At 39.6% G+C, this 20,743-nt stretch overlaps 2 protein-coding genes across 3 annotated transcripts in view; one reads left to right on the top strand and one right to left on the bottom strand.

Annotated features, from left to right (window-relative positions):
• Positions 1–553: 553 nt before the first annotated feature.
• On the top strand, positions 554–12,933 carry alox5a (arachidonate 5-lipoxygenase a). Its single transcript, XM_026190769.1, has 14 exons — positions 554–845; positions 1,758–1,956; positions 2,067–2,148; positions 2,238–2,360; positions 2,959–3,065; positions 3,162–3,334; positions 4,318–4,464; positions 4,593–4,796; positions 4,872–4,958; positions 8,589–8,767; positions 8,957–9,078; positions 9,488–9,588; positions 10,745–10,915; positions 11,125–12,933. Exons 1-14 carry the CDS (start codon positions 696–698, stop codon positions 11,302–11,304), a joined length of 2,025 nt encoding a protein of 674 aa, XP_026046554.1. The 5' UTR covers positions 554–695; the 3' UTR covers positions 11,305–12,933.
• Positions 12,927–20,743, bottom strand: part of marchf8 (membrane-associated ring finger (C3HC4) 8) — a 93,562-nt gene continuing 85,745 nt past the window's right edge. Inside the window, exons 7-9 of one of the 2 annotated variants that reach the window (XM_026190772.1) lie at positions 20,068–20,203; positions 18,031–18,045; positions 12,927–16,214 (exon numbers count right to left, since the gene is read on the bottom strand). In XM_026190772.1, the coding sequence (XP_026046557.1) occupies positions 15,910–16,214; positions 18,031–18,045; positions 20,068–20,203 (456 nt within the window). In that variant the 3' untranslated portion in view covers positions 12,927–15,909. The remainder of the gene's footprint in view (positions 16,215–18,030; positions 18,046–20,067; positions 20,204–20,743) is intronic. The other variant, XM_026190771.1, reaches the window with a different exon arrangement.

The raw sequence follows: 20,743 nt of genomic DNA, 5'->3' as shown, positions 1-20,743 counted from the left end.
GCATTTATTTTACTAAAACTACCATCCACTGTTGTCCCATGGCACCTAGTGATTTGATTTGTAAATGAGACACAGATGCAAAAGATACACCTAATAGAGACTCATATGTTTTTTGATACAGTTTCACATCAAATTAGTTAAAGTCAGTTAGTGTTTTAATGTAGGTTGTCGTGCTCGTCTCTGTTTTCCTAAAGGAATTCCAAAATCAGGGATGCTGTCCCTTATATACATATTAAAAAAAACTCCTTTGTCTGCAGACAAAGGAAGGTTTAAAAGAAAGAAAGTTTAATTTGATACCTGTTTCTGGAATAAGACACCTTTTCTTGTGTCCACATTTATGTCTGTAGGCCTTAAAACACCTACAATAACAGAGGAAGGACGGCTATATTATATTTTGACCTCATTTCAAGTCAAAGCGTGGCAGTCAGTCACATCACAGGGAGGTCAGTTAGTTCTCGTCATGCACCTCCCCCTGTCACATGATTATACAATATCTTGATGCTTGAGTTGTAGCAACAAGTGCGAAGTTTACATCACCGAAGAAAAGCTTTTAGGCAAGAAGGGGAACCAACGGCTGCTAAACATCTCAGATTCAACCTCTCGTAGGTGATAATAGAAGAGATTTACTGCAGATTTCTTCACCTTCAGACGTTGTTGGGACATTGCTGGAGTTCTTTACGTCCTGTGTGGTCGTCATGCCTTCTTATACAGTTACAATTGCCACAGGGAACCAGTGGTTTGCGGGGACTGATGATTACATCTATATTACACTTGTGGGCACGGAGGGGTGCAGCGAGAGAACGCTCCTGGACAAACCTCTTTACAATGACTTTGAGAGAGGAGCGGTAAGTGATGAAAAACTGCTGCGAAGATGACTGTTTTATTTTTATTTTATATTCATGGATGATGATCACAAACAGCTGATAACTGTATGGTTGATTTTTTAACACTGGAAAATAACTCAAAATGTTAGAAATATTCCAGTGTTAGAAAATCAGCACTGCTCAGTGTTAGTCATTGTTAATCTTCAAAACTAACTGGGTTGCTTTTAAACATATAACACTGTCAAAAGTGTTCATTCAACACCCAACAGTGTTGTATTTAACACTCAGAGTGGACCCATATAGACACTCTCTAGTGTTAATTTAACACTGGAGATTTTGCTGTGTGCAGTGACGGAAACGGAGCCACTTTTATAACCCGATGAGATGATCAGTAGGTTATTAAAGTAGCACCTTTCAAAATTAGAATTACTTTCAGTACAAAACAAAAGGCCCCACAGGACTGAGGTCACCTTCTGCCAACACCTCTGTGCCAAACAGCCATTTTAAGAGCTCAGAGGCCCTGTGCGCTTTGATTAATCTGACCTGTTTTGGCAGCAGTAGGGGGGCATTATGCACTATCAGGGGGGTGGTTTTAATGTTACAGTTGATTGTGGTAAATCTATGGGTATAAATTAAACAATGGGAAATTACAGAAAGTGAATTTTATATTATAAATGTTAAATTTACTCATTTCTAATTTCTTAGATTGCTTAGATTTAATTTTCAGTTCAAATAATATATTAAAAAGGTTTTTCTATTTTGTTTACAGATTATAGATTCAACCCACTTACAAACATGCATATGCTTCTATTTTGTTTTTTTACTTAAAAATGTCCCATATTATATGCTTAGAAATTTCTTTTTCCCCCATTTAATAATAAACTGGCAGTTTTCAGCATTCACTTTTGACGGTAGATGTTGACCACGTTTCAGGTGGACTCCTATGAGGTGAGAGTTGGGGAGAACCTGGGTGATATCGTCTTGGTGAAGATTGAGAAGAAGAAGTACTGGGTGCAAGACGACTGGTACTGCAGGTACATCACTGTCAAGACCCCATCTGGAGACTACTTGGAGTTCCCCTGCTTTTGTTGGCTGGTGAATGACAAGGAAGTGGTGCTCCGAGATGGACGAGGTAGTCATCTCTTGTTTTGTTTGTTTGCCACACAAATCACATGTTTTGTCTTGTTCATCTGTCAACCTGCAGTGGAAAAACGAGTTCCACACTTTTTCTTTCTCTTGTAGCACATCTGCCTCAGGATGATAAGACCAGTCTGGTCAAGCAGCACAGACAGAAAGAGCTGGACGGGAGGAGAAAAACCTACAGGCAAGTTTGCGCTGCATCTCCAGCTTGTTATTGTGAGGTACAGGCAGGCTGATGAGGATGTTTTCTAACAACACTGCTGCATTTTACAGATGGAGAGAGTGGCAGCCAGGCTTTCCTATGAGTATAGATGCTAACAGACACAAGGATTTGCCCCGGGACATCCAGTTTGACAGTGAGAAAGGAGTGGACTTCATACTGAACTACAGCAAGGCGTAAGTGACCCCACTTACAACTGCCTGCAAAGGTGAACGAGTCCCTCAGTATACAGCACAGAGGGAGTCAGTGGAGTTTTAACCCCTGTTTAATGCAAAGCATTCAGAATCAAATGATGGGCTGATGCCTGATGATATGCTCTTTATTTTCTGTACTCAGGGCTAACCAGGAAAAAACCCCAAAACATAAACAGTGGTGTCATTGTCTGTTTATCACCGGAGACATTTGCATTGCGCTTGTAGGCAGACGTGTGAGCTTGCGAGTAGATGCAAACACAAAACAGATCCAAAACACAACTGTTTGCGTCACGAGCAGGGTGAACAAAAATACTCATGCTAATATTATAATCGAATGGCTAAACCAGTTATCCATTTTGAGCTCCAGTTGTTTCTTCAGAAATGCTGCAGCTTTGTGGACAGAAGTAACGTCAAAAAGTGAGCATTGCTGCATCATCAGACGTCGTTTTCTTTTCCTGAAATTATTTTAACAGCAGTGTTTCTTTGATTCTTTGCTCCAAAATACATCCAATTTCAGATTCTTTGGTTTTCTTGAATGTTGTGCATAACGGTGATTGTGATTACGATGATGATTTTCCAGAATAGAGAACCTGTTTGTGAACCAGTTCATGCACATGTTCCAGTCCTCCTGGAGTGACTTCTCTGACTTTGAGAAAATCTTTGTGAGAATCAAAAACACCATTTCAGGTCAGCTTCATCTACACTACATTATACAAACATACTTATATCACATTAAATATTTTAGATATTTCCTCTGAGATTCTGACATGATATAATATTCAGAGTATGTGATGCAACACTGGAAAGAGGATTTCATGTTTGGATACCAGTTTCTGAATGGTTGCAACCCTGTACTGATCCGGAAGTGCAAGAAGCTCCCTGACAAGTTTCCCGTCACTCATGAGATGGTTGCTGTCAGCCTGGAGAGGGAGCTCACCCTGGAGGAGGAAATAGAGGTACACATGGCTATGTTTGTTTCTCTGAATGTAGTGGATTTATCAGTGTGAAAAATTTGTCAGGTTTATGTTGACAGCAGCTACAGCTCTCTTTAAATCTCCCGCTAATGCAGTGGTTCCCAAACTTTTTTTTTGCCAGCCCCCCCTTTATTTTACAAGAAATAATAAAATAAACCACTACCCCCTTTTGAATAACAGAAAAACGAACCGTCTTTATTGTGTTATTATTTTATGTCTATTTTTTTTGACTGTGTAAGAATATTCAACGCTGATGTCAATACATTTTTCAAAAAATGTCTCTCTGTGCAAAATGGGTTTAAAAACATAAACAACTATGTTTTAGTTTTGTGAAAAAGTGAAAAGTGAGTGTCGTTACATTACCATTCAGTTTAAGGGTTACAACAGAAAATTATATGTTTATTCACGTGGTATCAGACGGGATTATTTTAACAAACGAAGGACATTTTGCCTGATAATTATATTTATCCTCCTGTAACTTTACTGTGTAAAGAGCTAAAACCTCCAAAGTTTCAGGAGTAGTTAGTCGTTATAAGAAGCGTTCGTGAACTAAAAAATCAAGAATGTGGGATACTGTTTGTCCCTGATTTGGAGAGCCCAACGTGTGTTCCTGACGCAGGGGAAACTAATTCTGTCGGGGATACCTACCTTGGCACGACAGCTGCTGTTCTAGTCTTGGGTTTGGAAGCATATCTGGCGATGCTTCAGCCTCTGGTTTGCGTTTGTGTGGGAGCCCCATCAAAAAACCTGTCCATTATGCTAGCAGTGTCCAAGGAGGCGCGCCCCACACTTTGGGAACTAATGCATAATATAAACTGGTGTTCTCCATTAGCTGATTCTGTTCATCTGGACGTTTTTAGTGGGAGAAACATTTCGTCACTCATCCAAGTGACTTCTTTAGTCTCAGCTGACTGCAGGTTTGCCCAATCTTATAACCAAAAAATAAACTGGTGTTCTCACTCCAGGCAGGTAACATCTACATAGTAGACTACGAGGTGCTAGACGGCATCACTCCAAACTCCACAGACCCCTGCACACTGCAGTACCTGGCAGCTCCGATCTGTTTGCTATACAAGAATGCTCAGAACAAGATCATGCCCATAGCCATACAGGTAAAAAGATGCTCAACAGCAGCAGTTGTGTGTTACGTTGTTTTTAACAGGCGACCATTTCTTCATGCAGCTGAAATTTCAGTTTGACTGAAACTCTTGCTTTTTCATTCCACGCTGGTCTTTTTCAGCTTGGCCAGGTTCCAGGTGAAGACAACCCCATCTTCCTGCCAACTGACGGTCAGTACGACTGGCTGCTGGCTAAGATCTGGGTCCGCTCCAGTGACTTCCACCACCACCAGACAATCACACACCTGCTCCGGACACATCTGATGACAGAGGTGTTTGGTATTGCCATGTTCAGGCAGCTTCCTGCTGTTCACCCTGCATTTAAGGTAAAACTCCAGCTTATTATTAAATGTTATGACTTATTGATTCCTTGGTTTACTGGTTGTCCATCCTTCTCCCAGCTACTCATCCCACACATTCGTTTTACCATCGCAATCAATACCAAGGCTCGAGAGCAGCTCATCTGTGAGTGCGGCATCTTCGACAAGGCGAGTTTGTGGATAATCATTCCTTTAACCTTAATGAATAATGAATTCATTCATTTCTTCACAAATTAAATTTTAACCATTAGAGGAAAAAAATACTCATAACCTTCTCTCAGACACATCATTACGTACAGCTGCTTAACATATTATTGATATTTATTTAGACTCATTCTCTCTGATTGATCTTTCTGAGTTAACTTCAATAATTACCTTCTCCAAACCATCGGCGTGTCTATTAGATCCAATTCATACAAGAATGCTCAAAGAAGCCCTACCATCATTTAATGCTTCAATCTCAAATATGATCAATTGATCTTTATTAATGGGCTGTGTACTACAGCCCTTTAAGGTTGTAGTAATTAAGCCATTACTTACAAAGCTGTGATTTGTCACTTGATCCAGCTGTCTTGGATAATTATGGGCCAGCAGCCAGAGGTGTGGACTCGAGTCACATGACTTGGACTCGAGTCATTAATTTTATGACTTTAGACTTGACTTGAAAAAATGTTCTAAGACTTGTGACTTGACTTGGACTTTTACACCAATGACTTGGGACTTGAATTGGACTTGAACCGGTTTACTTGAAAAGACTTGATATTTTACCCCAAATATAAAATTTAACATGCATATTATATAGAGATTGAAAATGTGACGTCATTCACGGGCAGAACCGCAAAGGATTCTGGGAACTCGTGGCAAGCGGTACTAGCGCACGCAGGCTTTCAATTAAAATCAGTTACACAGCGATAAAAAGAAACACAAAAATGTCAAGAAGCCGTTGTATTATTAACTGCAATAGCCGGTCGCATGACAGCCACGGGAAGCCGACGGGTAAAGAGATCGGTTGTTATCGGATTACGTCGTTGAAGAGAAATTGTTCGAGCCATGTTTCCGAAGTAACAAAGATGCGACGGATGGCCTGGATTGCAGCCATTCAAAGACCAAATATAACGTCCCAGAACACTCCAGCTCACAGGTTAGTCTGCTCCAAGCATTTACACGAAGGTCAGTGTTTTTTAGTAGTTAATACGTCATTTTCATAACATAATTGGTGATATAGGTTACAAGCAAGTCTGGCGCTGAACAGAAATTGTCGCGCTATGCTCCTTTATTTATTGTGCATAAATAGTGAATTGTCCTGACACAATATTGCGTTTCGCCTCTGTTATTATGGTACATTGACAAAAACATATACTTTTATTCACAGGATAAAACAGGTTTTTGTATCACTAATTGCCCAGTACGATTACAGCATACAATATTGTTGTCACTGCTACATTTCTGTGATGCTACCAGAAATTATTTCCACTGCTAATTAATTACCATTGAGCTCAAAGGTCCTATTAATAAACGGTTAAGGAATGTGTATTTATGACGACGATTTGTGAGACTGGTAAACTTATGATACGTACGATGGTCTTTACTTTCTACACGGTGCATTTCAAGGTCCTGCACCCATCTGTCGGTAAACTGTACCTGGGCTTGTTGCAGTGACCGGAAGTTACTAAACTTCATGAGTGTGTGCACTCACTCCAAGAACCGTATGATTATAAATATGCATATAAATATGCTACGATGAGATAGCTGACTTCATCTAACTAGCAAATGTTGTCCAGGCTATGTTGGTGATACAGTTTTTTTTAATGTGTATGATATTTTTGTCATGCGATTTTAAAGCTGGTCCTACAACCGCATCCAAGAATAACATACAGCTTATCTCAGAACTGTCAGTGAAAATTATTCTTGGAGCTAGGTTTAATTGAGCTGCATTTTAAAGAGGAGCAATTTCACAATTTGTGTATATTTTCTAAGTTCACTATTTTGTCATGTGTTGAGAAAAACACAGATTTTAAAATTACATGGTCTAATATTTACATTTAGCATATAACTGCAACATTATTTTTTCGTTGTTTTTTTTTTTTTAAAGACTCGAAAGGACTTGAAATTCAAAGTTTCAGACTTGTGACTTGACTCGGACTTTTACACCAGTGACTTGAGACTCGACTCTGACTTGCCTGACATTACTTGAGACTTGACTTGAGACTTGAGGATAAAGACTTGAGACTTACTTGAGACTTGCAAAACAATGACTTGGTCCCACCTCTTCCAGCAGCTAACTGGGCTATTACAACTAACTAATCGTCTGCAGAGTAATTTTTGTGCTCATCACAGCACAGAAATGGCTTTAGTGAAGATTAAAGCCGATTTTTTTATGGTCTCTGACAGTGGACTCCTCTCTGTGCTTGTACAGCTAGACTTCAGTGCAGCGTTTGATACTGCTGCTGACCATAATATTGTATTCCCTTATGCAGTATCATTCAAAGGCATAGCATGCATAGCACGCAACTCTATTCGTGAAGCCAGATAACACACTAATTAGGTAAACTGGAGGAATGTCTTTCTCACGGCGATATTCGCCGGTGTATTAATGGAATGGACCCAAATGCAGAACACAGGAGGAGACAGTACTGAGGAGGGAAAATAAACAGACGACCTGACAAAGACAGAATGACAATAGACAGACTAAATACACACAGGAGGTGATCAGGGGAAGTGGAAATACATGAGGATACACCTGACACAGATGAACATCGTGACACCACAGGGGAAGTAAAACAAAATACATGGAACATGGACACAAGACTTTCAAAATAAACAGTAAACATGACAAGACATAGACCTGACAACTAACACAGAAGACAAGAACAGACTCACAGAAGGGGGCATAGAAACCTAAACTAGAATAAAACTCAGCTAAATCCTAACTAATAATGACAACACAAGAACTAAGCATATATTCAATACAATATAAGAATATAAATCACACAGGTGACTCAAAATGCTGGGTCACAGCCCCAGCCCCTGACAGTCTTAAAGATTTAAAGACCTGGATGACCTCTAAATTACTGCCTCTATAGTCAGATAAAACAGGGGTCATTGTAATTGGCCCTAATACCCTTTACTTAATCTGGATGACATTATTTTGGCCTCCAGTGAGGAATCTTGGTGTCATTTCTGTCCACCAGTGCACATATTATACAAATATTTAGGACTGCTTTCTTGTGCACAACATCTCTAAAATAAAAAAACATCCTGTTTTGGAGTGATGCTGAAAAACTAGTTCATGCATTTATTACTTCCAGCCTGCACTATTGTAACTGATTCCTATCATGATGTCCTAAAAACTCCCAGAAAAGCCAACAAAGGCTAGAAAGAGATAGCATATTTCCCACATATTGGCTTCTCTTCATTGGCTCCCTGGTAAATCCAGAACTCAATTTAATGTCCTTGCCTTCACATAAAAGGTCTTGAATAATCAGGCGTCATCTTATCTCAGAGATCTCGTAGTACTGTATAGACCACTTTGCTCTCAGACTGCTGGTCTATTTGTGGTTCCTATGGTATTTAAAGGCTTTCAAGCCCCTCTGAAAGCAAACCCAGTCTCTCAACAAACAAACTTAACTGGATCTTCCTTTATTCGCAAAACACTGAGGCTTAGCTTAGCAAACAAAAATCTAACTAACATAGTGAAATAATGAAGTAGGGAATTTAGCAAAAGTGCATTCCTATTGAAGACTGAAAGTTAAATTTGCTTCAGTTTAAATAAGGATGATGTTCTGCATCCTCATAAAGGCGAATGCAACAGGCGGAGGCGGTCACGTCCAGATGGTTCAGAGGGCTGTGAAGACTTTGACCTTCAGGTCTCTGTGCTTCCCTGATTTGATCAAGTCCCGTGGTGTGGACAGTAAGGAGGAACTGCCCACCTACTTCTACAGGGATGATGGCTACAAGGTGTGGGAGGCTACCAAGAGGTGAGGAATGACTTTTTAAAGTTTTAGCACAGAGCACTGAGAAAGGAGTGAGGGCAGTTGTAAGAAAGAACAAACAGCGAGAGGTGTAGGAAGATTTCTACCCTTGTGTGTGTGTGTGCTTCAAATAAGAGAAGTTACAGCATTTTTTTCCCTCTGTACGTGACATGACATCCGTTTTCTTCCCCACAGGTTTGTGTCTGATGTTGTGAATATTTATTACACAAGCGATGAGAGCGTGCAGGGAGATGAAGAAATCCAGGCCTTTGTTAAAGATGTGTGCAGCTTCGGTATGCAGGACCTGGATTACTGCGGTAGGTAGAGGAGTTGTTTTGCGTGAGGTTTCTTTTGCTAATGCAGCATCGAGCAAAATACACCACCCAACCATCCATTCAGACTTTTTCTCAAGGAGAAAAGATGCTTGCTCTCCTACTCTGGTGTTTTCTGGAAGACGGGTATGACAGGAAACAGACAGCATTATAAATTCAAATCTGCTCTCTTATGGATGAATAGTTTAAGGGTGAAGGAGGGAAGCTACAGCAGTCTGATTGTGTCACTCCCTGAGTCCTGATGTTGTAATGCTTCTGCATTTCACCACGCTTGTCTATTCTGAGTGCAATGTGCAGAGATAGACTTGCAAAAGACAAAAGCGGTGGAAAAAAAAAGAAAGAAAAAAGCTTGGAGCTCATTTTGTCGATTCTATGTTCCCACTTTCGTGCATAGAGTTTCCCAAGTCCGTGAAGACACGCGAGGAACTGATAGAGTACCTGACCGTTATTATCTTCACTGCCTCAGCCCAGCATGCAGCTGTCAACTTCGGACAGGTAAATGGAGGCGTGTCTAGAAGTGGAAATTCATTGATTTTTAAGTCAAAAAGTACCTACTTAAAGTAAAAAATGTCAGAAATATTAGAAAAAAACACTTGCTACTGCAGAAGTTTCATTAATACAGAAAAACGTTTTTGTACACTGTTCCTACTGAAGCATCAGTGTGTGCATTTAAAACCCGCAGCAAAGTTTTCCTGCTGCAGCCGATTGAGGTGAAACTAGTGGTGACTACGTTTCCTACAGCAGTGGTTGTTACTCTTTTTGGTAAAAAATAACGCCCAATAAACACAACAACATTAACAAGCACACACATTTCGAGCACACACATTCTGTAGACATAGATATAGACATGAAAACTTGATGATTTTTTTTTTGAAGTTTTGTTTTTTATTTCTCTTGTTATTTCAGTTATATTTGCATGTTCGAAATAATTCTATCTATCAATAATATTTAAGCTTAAGCTATCCTAAGAGAGTGGCAGCCAAGAGAACTAAAGGTCACATAAGGTCGGCAGTTCGATCCCTGGCTTCTGCTAATCATTTGGCATGATACTGCATCCACTGTGTGTGTGTGTGTGTGTGTGTGTGTGTGTGTGTGTGTGTGTGTGTGTGTGTGTGTGTGTGATAGATACAGTAAAGCTATGAATCTGTGAGTGAATGTGGCTTTTGTCAGGGGACATGTGGCAGTAACTTCACCCTGAGAGAATTATGTTTTACATGGTAATTGAACCTATAACTCCCTTTATTCTCTGGTCATCCATGTGTTTTCAGTATTTTATATATGTATATTTATATTTGTATGGGGTCTGCCTACAAAAAGTCTGTTTAATATAAAATCTTAAACCTTTTATGCAGCTATTAATTCCACATGTAATATGCGGTGCAGTATTTTCTTATGAAATCTAAAAGTAAAATTAGAAAGCAGAAGAAGATGAAAGATTTTGCTCGGTATTAAATCTGGTTCTTTATATTCTTCAAAGCTGGCCCTGCTTTATACAGGCCTTTATTATTAAAGTACATAAAACAATATAATCAGAAAATAAGTACTAAGAATATATATTTATTCTTTAATATTTATTCTTTAACATCAGACTTGTACTGTTGTACAGCACTTGGGTAAATGCACACACTGTATCTTTGTGTACATTGTGTAGTATGACTGGTGTTCCTGGATCCCCAATGCTCCATCTACCATGCGGAAACCCCCACCCAACAAGAAAGGTCTGGCCAATGTGAATTTGATCGTTGAGAGCCTTCCTGATCGCGGGCGCTCCAGCTGGCACCTGGGGGCCGTCTGGGCCCTCAGCCAATACCAAGAGAATGAAGTAGGAAAAGCACACAGACAACCGTTCGAACACTTTCAAATCTCAGCACAGACACACCTCCAAAACAATCAAAAGTTTGATACATTTGGTACATTTCTCATTTCCCAAGATGCTCTCCTCTGCTTCAGAATGTACTTCTTTTTTCCTTCCTTTTTCCTTGTGGCCTTCCTCCAGGCTAAAAAACCTATCACGTCTCACTCTTTCTGCAGTTGTACCTGGGAATGTATCCTGATGAGCACTTCACAGAGAAACCGGTGAAGGATGCCATGGCAAAGTTCAGGAAGGAGCTGGCAGAGATAACCAGCTCCATCAAGAAGAGGAATGAGGGAAAGAAGCTACCATACTACAACATGTCTCCTGACAAAATCCCAAACAGTGTTGCAGTTTGAGAATTCAACAAGACTAATTTAGTGGAGAGGCTCATACTTATACATACAGATTGAAGATTGATGATGTTACCGAGCTGTCCAGATATGCTCTATGTTACCTATGATTGGGATATTTCTGTGGAAGCGGTTTCTTTTTAATCTTGTGCATCTTGAAAAATCGGAATATTTTGAAGGTTTTTATTGTAATAATTCAAGAAGATAAACTTTCATATAATCTACATTCATTATACGTAAAGTGAACATTAAAAAAACGCTTTAATTATGCTGGTTATGGTCAAAAATCCAGGGTCCCAAATTATTTGAATATTTCCTGAAATGAATCAAAATTGCTGAGGTGTTTTTGACAGCAGCTTTTAGCTTGTGTTCCTTTTTGAGTCCGGTGTTTCTCATCTAACTGTGACTATATACCCCACACATTCTCTCTGTAGTCCAGGTCAGGTGAGCTGGTTGGCCAATCAAACACAATAATAATAATAATATGGTCAGAAAAAACATCTGGTAATTATTTTGGCACTGTGGGCAGATGCTAAGCTTCATGCCGGAAAATGAAATCAGTATCTCCATAAAGCCTCTCAGCAAAAGGAAACGTGAAGCTCTAAAATATCCTGGTAGATGCCTGTGTTGACTTTGGACTTGATGAATCTCAGTGGACCAACCACCAGTAACAACCAGCACCTCGCATCATCACAGATTCCAGAAAGTTCACACTAGAATTCAAACACCTGTGCCTCTCCAGTCTCGTACTTTGATAGAAAATGTACTTCATCTGAAATAAGCAGCAGTTCACTTCCTTCTCTCCTTAGCTCATGTAAGATGCTTCTGACAGGAATGACCTGATGTTACGGATGTGGGTCCTTTCCTAAGGATGTCTCTCCTGCAGTCCTTGTGAAGTTCTCCCAAATTCTTGAATCGACTTCTCCTGATAATCCTCTCAAGGCTGCTGCTTGTGCACCTTTTCCCTGTCCAGTCAACTTCCTGCTGTTATGCTTTGATACAGCGTCTGTGAGCAGCCAGCCTTTTCAGCAGTGTGGCTCTCCTTTAGGAGGGTGCTGGCAATCTTCATCTGGACAACTGACCAATCAGCAGTAGAACTACACCGCCGAAGATATGTTGTTTAATCATTATGTTTGAATAGTAATTTATGCAAGCAATATTCTAATTTGTGAGAATTAGTGTGTGATTAATATAGAATATGTGAAAGTTTACCTTTTTCAATCACAAAAAAAAAGTTTTTGAGAGTTATTTTTTAAAGATCCACGGGTACATATTGTGTTGCCTTCATTCACTCAAACGATGGTGTCTTTCCTCATCTTGCCCTTGCATAACAATTACTTAAGAGGTTGAGAGAAGGTGACAAACCGTGTTTTCTGCTATATGCTGAATGTGAAGTTTGTATTTCTGTCATAGAAAAGTTTTAGGGCAAGATCATTGAGTGGCGAGCTGAACGTTTCTGTCGCTGGCATTACAGCTTCTGGCTAAAGAGCTGATTTCAAAATGATTTGCAGCTTATTTGGGTGAAAATAAATTAAAGTGCTACAGTGCAACGCCCTTTGAAATGTTTTTAATTATCCATTAAGACTGTATTTGTCCCTGCTTGTTTTTTTTTTTTAAAAGTCACAAAGTTTTAAAAGTCACTTAATTTTTTATTTGGTTGTTCTTTTAATTACTACATATTTTGTTCAAACGTGGGAAATTAACTGAAAGCACATCAACATTTTTCATAAAAACAAAAAAGTACATTTTACCAAATTCTTTACAGTTACTATTTCAAAGCAAATTCACAGACAGACTTGCGGAATGGTATAAGACAGGGGAACAGTCATATATGTTCAAGTCCAGTCAGTAGTAAACAAATGTAGCTTTTATGCAAGTTACACTAGTCCCAGACATGATCAAATTTTAGTCACCAGGTAATCAACAGACAGCCTAAAATAGTGAGGCTGAGAAGAGTCTCAGTTGATGTTCTGCTCCGTGGGATTATGGACGTAAAGGGTGAGTGACGCAAAGACGGTAAAGAGGATAAGATGTTCAGAGAGGAAACAATCCAAAGCCATCACACTAGAACAAAACTCCTCTCATATTTCATTGAAGGAGCCAGCTCCTATGGGTAGAAAGTAAAAAGACACCACAATCAATTTAAAAACTAAAAAAGGACTGAAGCTTTGAGCAACTCTATTATCTGAATGACTACATGCAAAACAAGGGCTGAAAATAATTTTCTTCTATTAGTGTCTGGGAAGAAAAATTAAGTGTAAGTTGCATAAAATTCACTAATGAAAGGGTCTTTTTTGTGTGTAAATGAACAAAAATATGCTGTTTTCAGTTAAAAATAAATACAACACAATATAAAGAAAGTAATTTTCTATCCAGAGGACATCCTGGACTTTAAACACCGGTACATAATTGCAGAACAGAACATCAACAAAAGGGTAATTGCACTTTTTAAAAAATAAAATCTGTCTAATTGCACTGAGCCTCCCGGGTACTGAAGAATCTGAGATGGTTCTCATTACTAGGTCTTAATCCAACTTGACACACAACAAGTCCCTCGGCTCATTTATGTATTAAAATTATATTAAACTCCAGATCTCAAGTCTCCGTGGGGCATATACATAAATACAGTATGCAAATAACACAAAACAAAAAAAAACCCAAAGCGCTTTATTGCTGCTGCTGAGCAGTAATTGTCAGGTACGTTGTTGGACCATCATTGTTCACAGACAGTATACTGGTATCAAATACAGTTTTTGAAAAATGTGTGTGTTGCTGGAATGGCTGTAAGGCTCAACATGAGCCTGGGCATTGCTGCGCTCTCACATAGACAAACGCACTTACAATGACTGTGAGCCCCCCCCAGAAAAAACACCCACTTCAACCTGAGAAATCAACCGCTGCCCATCTCAGGCTGCACCTTCACTTTAACACCAGCAGATGGCGGTACAGTCAGCTCCTCAAAAAGCAATGATGCACATCGACTCTGTCACAGCCATAAATAAGCAGCTGTATTGCATTGATTTTATTAAAAGAAACTGAGTTTTTCTGAACGTAATGAGCAGCAGTGAAATGTTACACTGACTTCAAAGTCATTCTTAATGCTTAACTGTGGAGTAAACGTGGCAAAAAAAGGTGTTTTTTAAGCCAGAAATCAGTTGGCTGTCTTGTGATCGAATACTAAAGTAGACCAACATGTAAGAGAGCGAAAACAAATAAAATACACTTACACCGAGTACTCATCTGAAATGCTCACTAAGAATCCTTTCACACTTCCACCTTAATCTTGCTTAATTAAGTGAAAAGATTAAGTGTGGCTGGATTGTAACCATGCAAAAAAACAGGGTAGGAGCTAAAGCATGTTTCTTTTTTGTAGTTAAAACCTTTGGTTAAAGTTCAGTGGACAAACTGAAAGTAGGCAGCTGTGGATTCCTCGAGGCTTGTCCCATGGCTAAGCAAGCGAGTTAACATGTTAAAAACTGTAAATACCTATTAAAAAAAAACAAACAAAGAAAACAAAACACAAGCGCGACGTTGTTTATGCCCGAAGGGCCTCATTATGATCGAGACAAAGCGCAATTTCCCAGTAAAAAAATGATTTTTTTTTTTCATTTTATAAATTTTTTGAAATCATTTTTAAAAAGATTACATTCTCAAAGCCTTCAGAAAGTTCACCATGGGGTACAGAAGTCAAGTGGCTAGATTTTCCATCATCTGAATCAAAGTTATGCAACTGACGTCGTTCAAATGACTCATTTTTTTTTAACCCCAAATCCTTTTAGTCATCCACAGAAGGATTAATCTTTAAGCATATGTTGCACTTGAAGAAAAGTTTGTTTGCTCTCCCCCATTTACAACGTACAAGATACAAGAAAAAAAAAAAAAGAGGGGGCAATGAGAAGAAGGGGTGGGATGTGCTTTGGGGACTAAAAAATAAAAAGTGCTTTGATGCATCTTCGGATCCAGGTCTCGCTGGATCCAGACCGCGTGGAGCTGACAGACCGCAGAGATGGCAGTATCTGGAATGTTCCAGAGATCTTGATGCATGGCGCTACATACTGATCCATGGCAGGTTAGCCCGACACTCACAGGAGGTAAAAAAAAGAACAGATTGATCAAAACCCACAAACAAACCACACATCGGGGACCTGTAGACCTCCAGAGCCTTTTGCAAGTCCATTCTTTTCAGTCCAGCTCTCCCAGAGGTGTACATTAAAGAGTCTGTGTGTGTGTGTGTGTGTGTGTGTGTGTGTGTGTGTGTGTGTGTGTGTGTGTGTGTGTGTGTGTGTGTATACAGAGTGGTTTGCACCAGGCCTCTTCCAACATTTACAGAAGTTAGTGTAAAGAGTCTGTTCCTGGGAAAGGAAAAGATGCAGGTGGAGGGAGGAATACAGTGTGATAGGAGGAATGTAGGCAGAGGGAAGCTCATGGCCTCTCTGTCTTTGTGGATGGAGTTTAGGGAGTATAAGGTGATAGTGGAGGACGTGGGTCATTCTGGCTTCAGGGAAAAGGGTACGGTTGTTCCTCAGTGACCGATCACGACTGTTCCTCTCCTCTGCGGGCCTGTTTGGGTGTGGAGTATGTGCACGACAACCAATGGCACAGACTCTGTTGTCAGACATGAAGCACCTCCATACTGTAGTCCTCTGTTTCCGTGTACTGGGAGGAGTTTGTGTCTGACAGATTGGGGGCCAGAGCCTCTTTGTTCTCCAGACTCGGCTCCATTAGGGGGGGCTTCTCCAGTGGATACTTTTTATATGTCTCTGGACGGTTCTGCACATATATGACCCGGTTATACGCCTTGAGTCTCCTCCATAGATGGATGTAGACTTTGCACTGGACGTACATGAAAACCAGTCCACCTGTAAATCCGATGGCCACCACCACAAGCTTGGTCCAGAAAGGCCATTCCAGGATTCCTGAGGAACAGAGAACAGACAAAAAATAAATAAATACATAAATATCAACAAGTGGACAAGTCAAACACAGAGAAGACTGTTTATAAGCTGCTGCAAATTCATCACATTTCAGTGAATTGTTCAACAGATCATCCTTTAACTAGAATATGCATTAGCAGTGAGGATATCCGCTGCAGGAAACTGTGTCTCCCATTCCTCTATACTGCAAATAGACACTATTATTACAAATTGCCCAGTGTGCTCTACTTTTTCAAACAAGATCTTAACAATTTACTGATAGAGATTTGCCTTTTTTTAAAAGTCAAATTTGTACAGGATTAAAGTCAAAGTCCTGAGCATGGAGAGACGCATGAGATAGCGAGCATCCTGTCATATTTCTATGGTAATGCAATGTGGGTGGGGCCAGTCAATGGGATAAAAGTCAATTATTAAGTTATCTTTTCAGATATGCTATATTGTTTGCATTGTGGCAGCTGACACTAACATTTAGTTTATTGTGTGCATTAATTTACACACTGCTCAAAAATGTGAAGGAAATTAAGGAAGCAGAAACCACTGTGATTTCACCTATTCTGGCATAAATGAAACTAACAGGTGCAATGGAGAGGCAACAACAAACAAGTCAACCCCCCAAAAAAGGGGAAGCATGAGTAGCCACAATAGTTGTTGCTCCTCAGAAAAAGGTGCAGGTACCAGGTGTGCTCCTGGGTTGAAGCCCTTATACGGCCCTCTCTAGCTCTCCGTGTGCAATGGCTCATCTCCTCCACACTGTTGAGACTTCAGATATTTAAGTAACTAAATGATCTGAAATTCTTATCTGGTTCTACAACCTATACACATCTCTCAGCTGACTGCTTTTTAGAAACTCTCTTATATTATTATATCCATATTACCCATCCATACTGCAGTGCAGACTTTTCACAATTTACAGACATGGTGTTCAAAATTGAATTGCCCAATTAGACGAACAGAAACAAAGAAACAGGGGGATAAATGGTGGCACCCTGCTGCAACATTTCTACTTCATGATAGGCTGGGAGCCTTTGGTACAAAAAATGAACAAACAAATGACTCTTTTAAAAGTGGAAACACTGCCAAAAAAGGTGCATCTGTCTATGCAAAACGCTTAGCATTAATGTGATATGCAGTTAATTAGGCAAAGTACATTTCTGTAACTCCAGGGGTAATTATAACACCCTTGCAAAAAGCAGAAATCAAAGAAGAGGATATAAATTAGCAATTTCTGGTACATATAAATATTTGTAATAAGCCTCAGTGCTCTCTAAAACAAATAATAAGAGGCAGCGAAAGTACTCAAAAATGCCCGAAACCCATCCGTTTCTTCATATTGGCTACCATAACAGCTAGTTTAAGATATAAAAGTGCCTCATATGAGGAATGCCAATTCAAAGAAGGCAAACATAATATAACAAGTGTGGTATTAACTATGCTGGACAGAGATGTCAGGGGCTTTCTATCTAGCATTATGAGAAGCGATTAATGTGTCATTTGTTGTGTGAGAATATGTCAGCGAGGTTCATTTTAATCAAAGCCTTCAGCCACAAAGTATAACACAGAAAATAAATCACAGCATGTTCCTCAGCTTTGTCTGTCTGTGTTCATTAGGCGGAAACATTCAGGGAGGTGGTGTGAATATAACCAGCCTTAAAGGATGAAGTACGATTATTTCTACTCGGATATCAAAGAAGAAAAGGGAATGAAAAGGACGTAAAGAGTGGCTGAAAAAAGGACTTGGTACAGAAGGGAGGGAGAAGACACAATGTGAAAGTCAAAAGGTCAAAGTTGAAATGTTTACCTGGGACTCTTCCGGCTGCATGGGTAAAGAGTGTAAGTATCATGTATTACAAAAGACGTACAAACAGATTGAAAGAAAAGGCAGAAATTAAAAACGATGTCAGATATTACATTTACACAATTTCATCATGCAATCAACATCAGCTCTGTTCCACAATCATACATGGAGAAGAAACGTCAAGATGTTTACATCCATCTTTCCTTTTATTTTGAGAGAGAATCTAGAAGAAAAATAAATGGCCGTGGTTCTGTGAGGCAGCAGACAAGCAGGACTATTTGGCATCACCATGGTGACTGGACCTGACAGCCCTCAGGGACTGTAGCAAGTCTGAATCATCAGGTTGGGCTTAACAGGCACAGCCTGCTCTTCCATCTGTACACAGTTTTGAAAGTGCCAAATATGCCAGGGAGGGATGAGTAGCAGCAGAGGTAGTGCCAGCTGATGCTACAACAAGTCACCATTACAGGAGCATTCTCCATTTTTATCCCTGATGATGGGAGCCCAAAGTGGATGCCCACTTTTTATGGCTGTAAGAAGCAGCTCAGGGAGCCCAGTGTTATTTTCCTCTTATTCTGAGATTTGAATGAAAAACCATAAAGCCCTGCTTGTTGGACATTTTTACTATAGCCAGCAGCAGGTACCAGTTTGGCACACGCATAAAACTGGAAAAAGCTAGAGGCAAAATCTGAAATATTGCGATGGAAGAAAGCAGTCACCCTTTTCAATAAATATAAAAATGTAAACATAAATGCTGTGCTCAGAAAACTGCACACCTTGAAGGAATTGTATTTCAGATCAATACCACTCATGTTTGTAAGCTACATAAAGCATGAGTGGCCAGTTAGCTTTCCTCAAAAGTAACAAAATCACACTATAAGCACCACAAACTCACTTATTTGTCATTTTGATGTGTTCAGATCAACGGTCCCTTTTTAGCCTTAGATAATAAGTTATCTAAGTCCATAGACTGTATATAAAAGAAGGCTGTAGCTACCAGGTCTGAAGCGGAAGCCCTTTGAATATGTAAATAACCTGCAATAAAGACTGAATTCAGCAAATATAGACAGACAGATGTGCTTCATAATGATAAATAAGCAGGCCTCCAAATCCTCCTACACACAGCCTAAAGGTTTTTATCTATTTCAAATATTATGATGTCATCATGTTGTCAGGCACCTCCTAGCAACAGGCTAAAGTCACTTGTTTATGTACCTATGACACCTCAAGAAAATATCTTGTCGTTTTCATTTTACATCAATTGAAAAATTATACTCCTAAAAGTCGACTTATATATGGCAAATTACAACGTCATCATGTTGCCAAGCAACCACCCACCAATGGGATAAAATCAGCCATTTAAAGTGTCACGTTATTCTAATTTTACCAACAACAATATGGACAGGCCAAACAATAGTGTAGCGTGGGTCTATACTAGTATTTAAAGAAAAATTTGTATGAGCTATGAAAAATAAGGGCAACGCACAAGTACCATCTTTCTAGTGGCCGACAGTGGTCGACTCCTGTGCTTGCAAAAAGAAGTTCATAAGAAAAATCACCCTACGGTAAATCATTTCCATATCCTTGTCACTTCAGTGACGTAAAGCATTGCGTGTGATGTGTAGTCAGCTGTTGCATCCAATTTTTTGCCACAAACACGCATGTGCCAAACTCATACTAGCTGCTGCTGTCACACAGCTGTCATACCACTCACATCACACATATATGCTAAAAAAATTCCAGACTTTGCACACTATTCCTGTCTGGTTATTTTGCTGAGTACAGTTTTTCTTTTACAGTCAGATTAACCACAAACTAACCTTCGACACACAAAAACAGCATCACTTAAAAAAAAATTGCCTCACTTAAACTAAAACAATCTCTAAAAGTGTCAAAGAATGAGATGAATATTTTTGAGTGCTAGTCACAACTTGGAGACAATTGTGGATGAATAGATAACATCCAAAACAAACATGTACCACAGACGATGTTGTATTAATGTTTTAGTGTTTGTTTGTGTGCGTGAGAGTCAGTGCTGACCTGATTTGATTTCCTCTGCTGTTCTGTCGATGAGAACGTAGAGGGACCACACCACACAGGTGATGGCGATGATGTGGAAGGTGACTGAACACATGATCTTTCTTCTCTCGCTCGCCGTCATCTGTAGTTTCTCCCACTGCCAAAGATGGAAGACTTTTGAGCATATTCACACACATTTAAAAAAAAATAAAAATAAAAAAAGAAACATGCTTTCAAACTAAGCAGAGCCTCTATGGCTGAAAACTAAAGCCAAAGATCAAATTCCTCTAATGGCCAGTCGAAACTGGCTCCAAAGTGAGCCAATCCCCTAAAACTCCTACACTGAAATGCCAATTTTCAGTCATAAAAACATGTTTCCATTCTGCTACAAAAACTGTTTTCATCTCTACAGACAGTCTGTCTGAAATGTTCATGTTCCAGCTTTGGTTAGTGAAATTCTATTTCCTTTGATTAGTCTGTTAGTTAGCACCAATTAGCAGATATATACGTCTCTGTATTGCACCTCCACAACTGATGAATGCAGCCTGCTAAAAAGGCTTGCTAGCATAAGATGACAGCACTCTACCCTTTGATCTAAATATGGCTACTTATGCAAGACCATTCAAAACAAAACAAAACAAAACAAATAAACAACCACAAAAAACAGGACGGCAGCCTTGATGGCAAAGTTAAGGGA

This window comes from Astatotilapia calliptera, chromosome 13 (assembly GCF_900246225.1).
Source record: "Astatotilapia calliptera chromosome 13, fAstCal1.2, whole genome shotgun sequence".
NCBI classification, from domain to species: domain Eukaryota; kingdom Metazoa; phylum Chordata; class Actinopteri; order Cichliformes; family Cichlidae; genus Astatotilapia; species Astatotilapia calliptera.
Note: the sequence above shows the minus strand (reverse complement) of the source record. Positions and strands in the feature narration are given on the sequence as shown.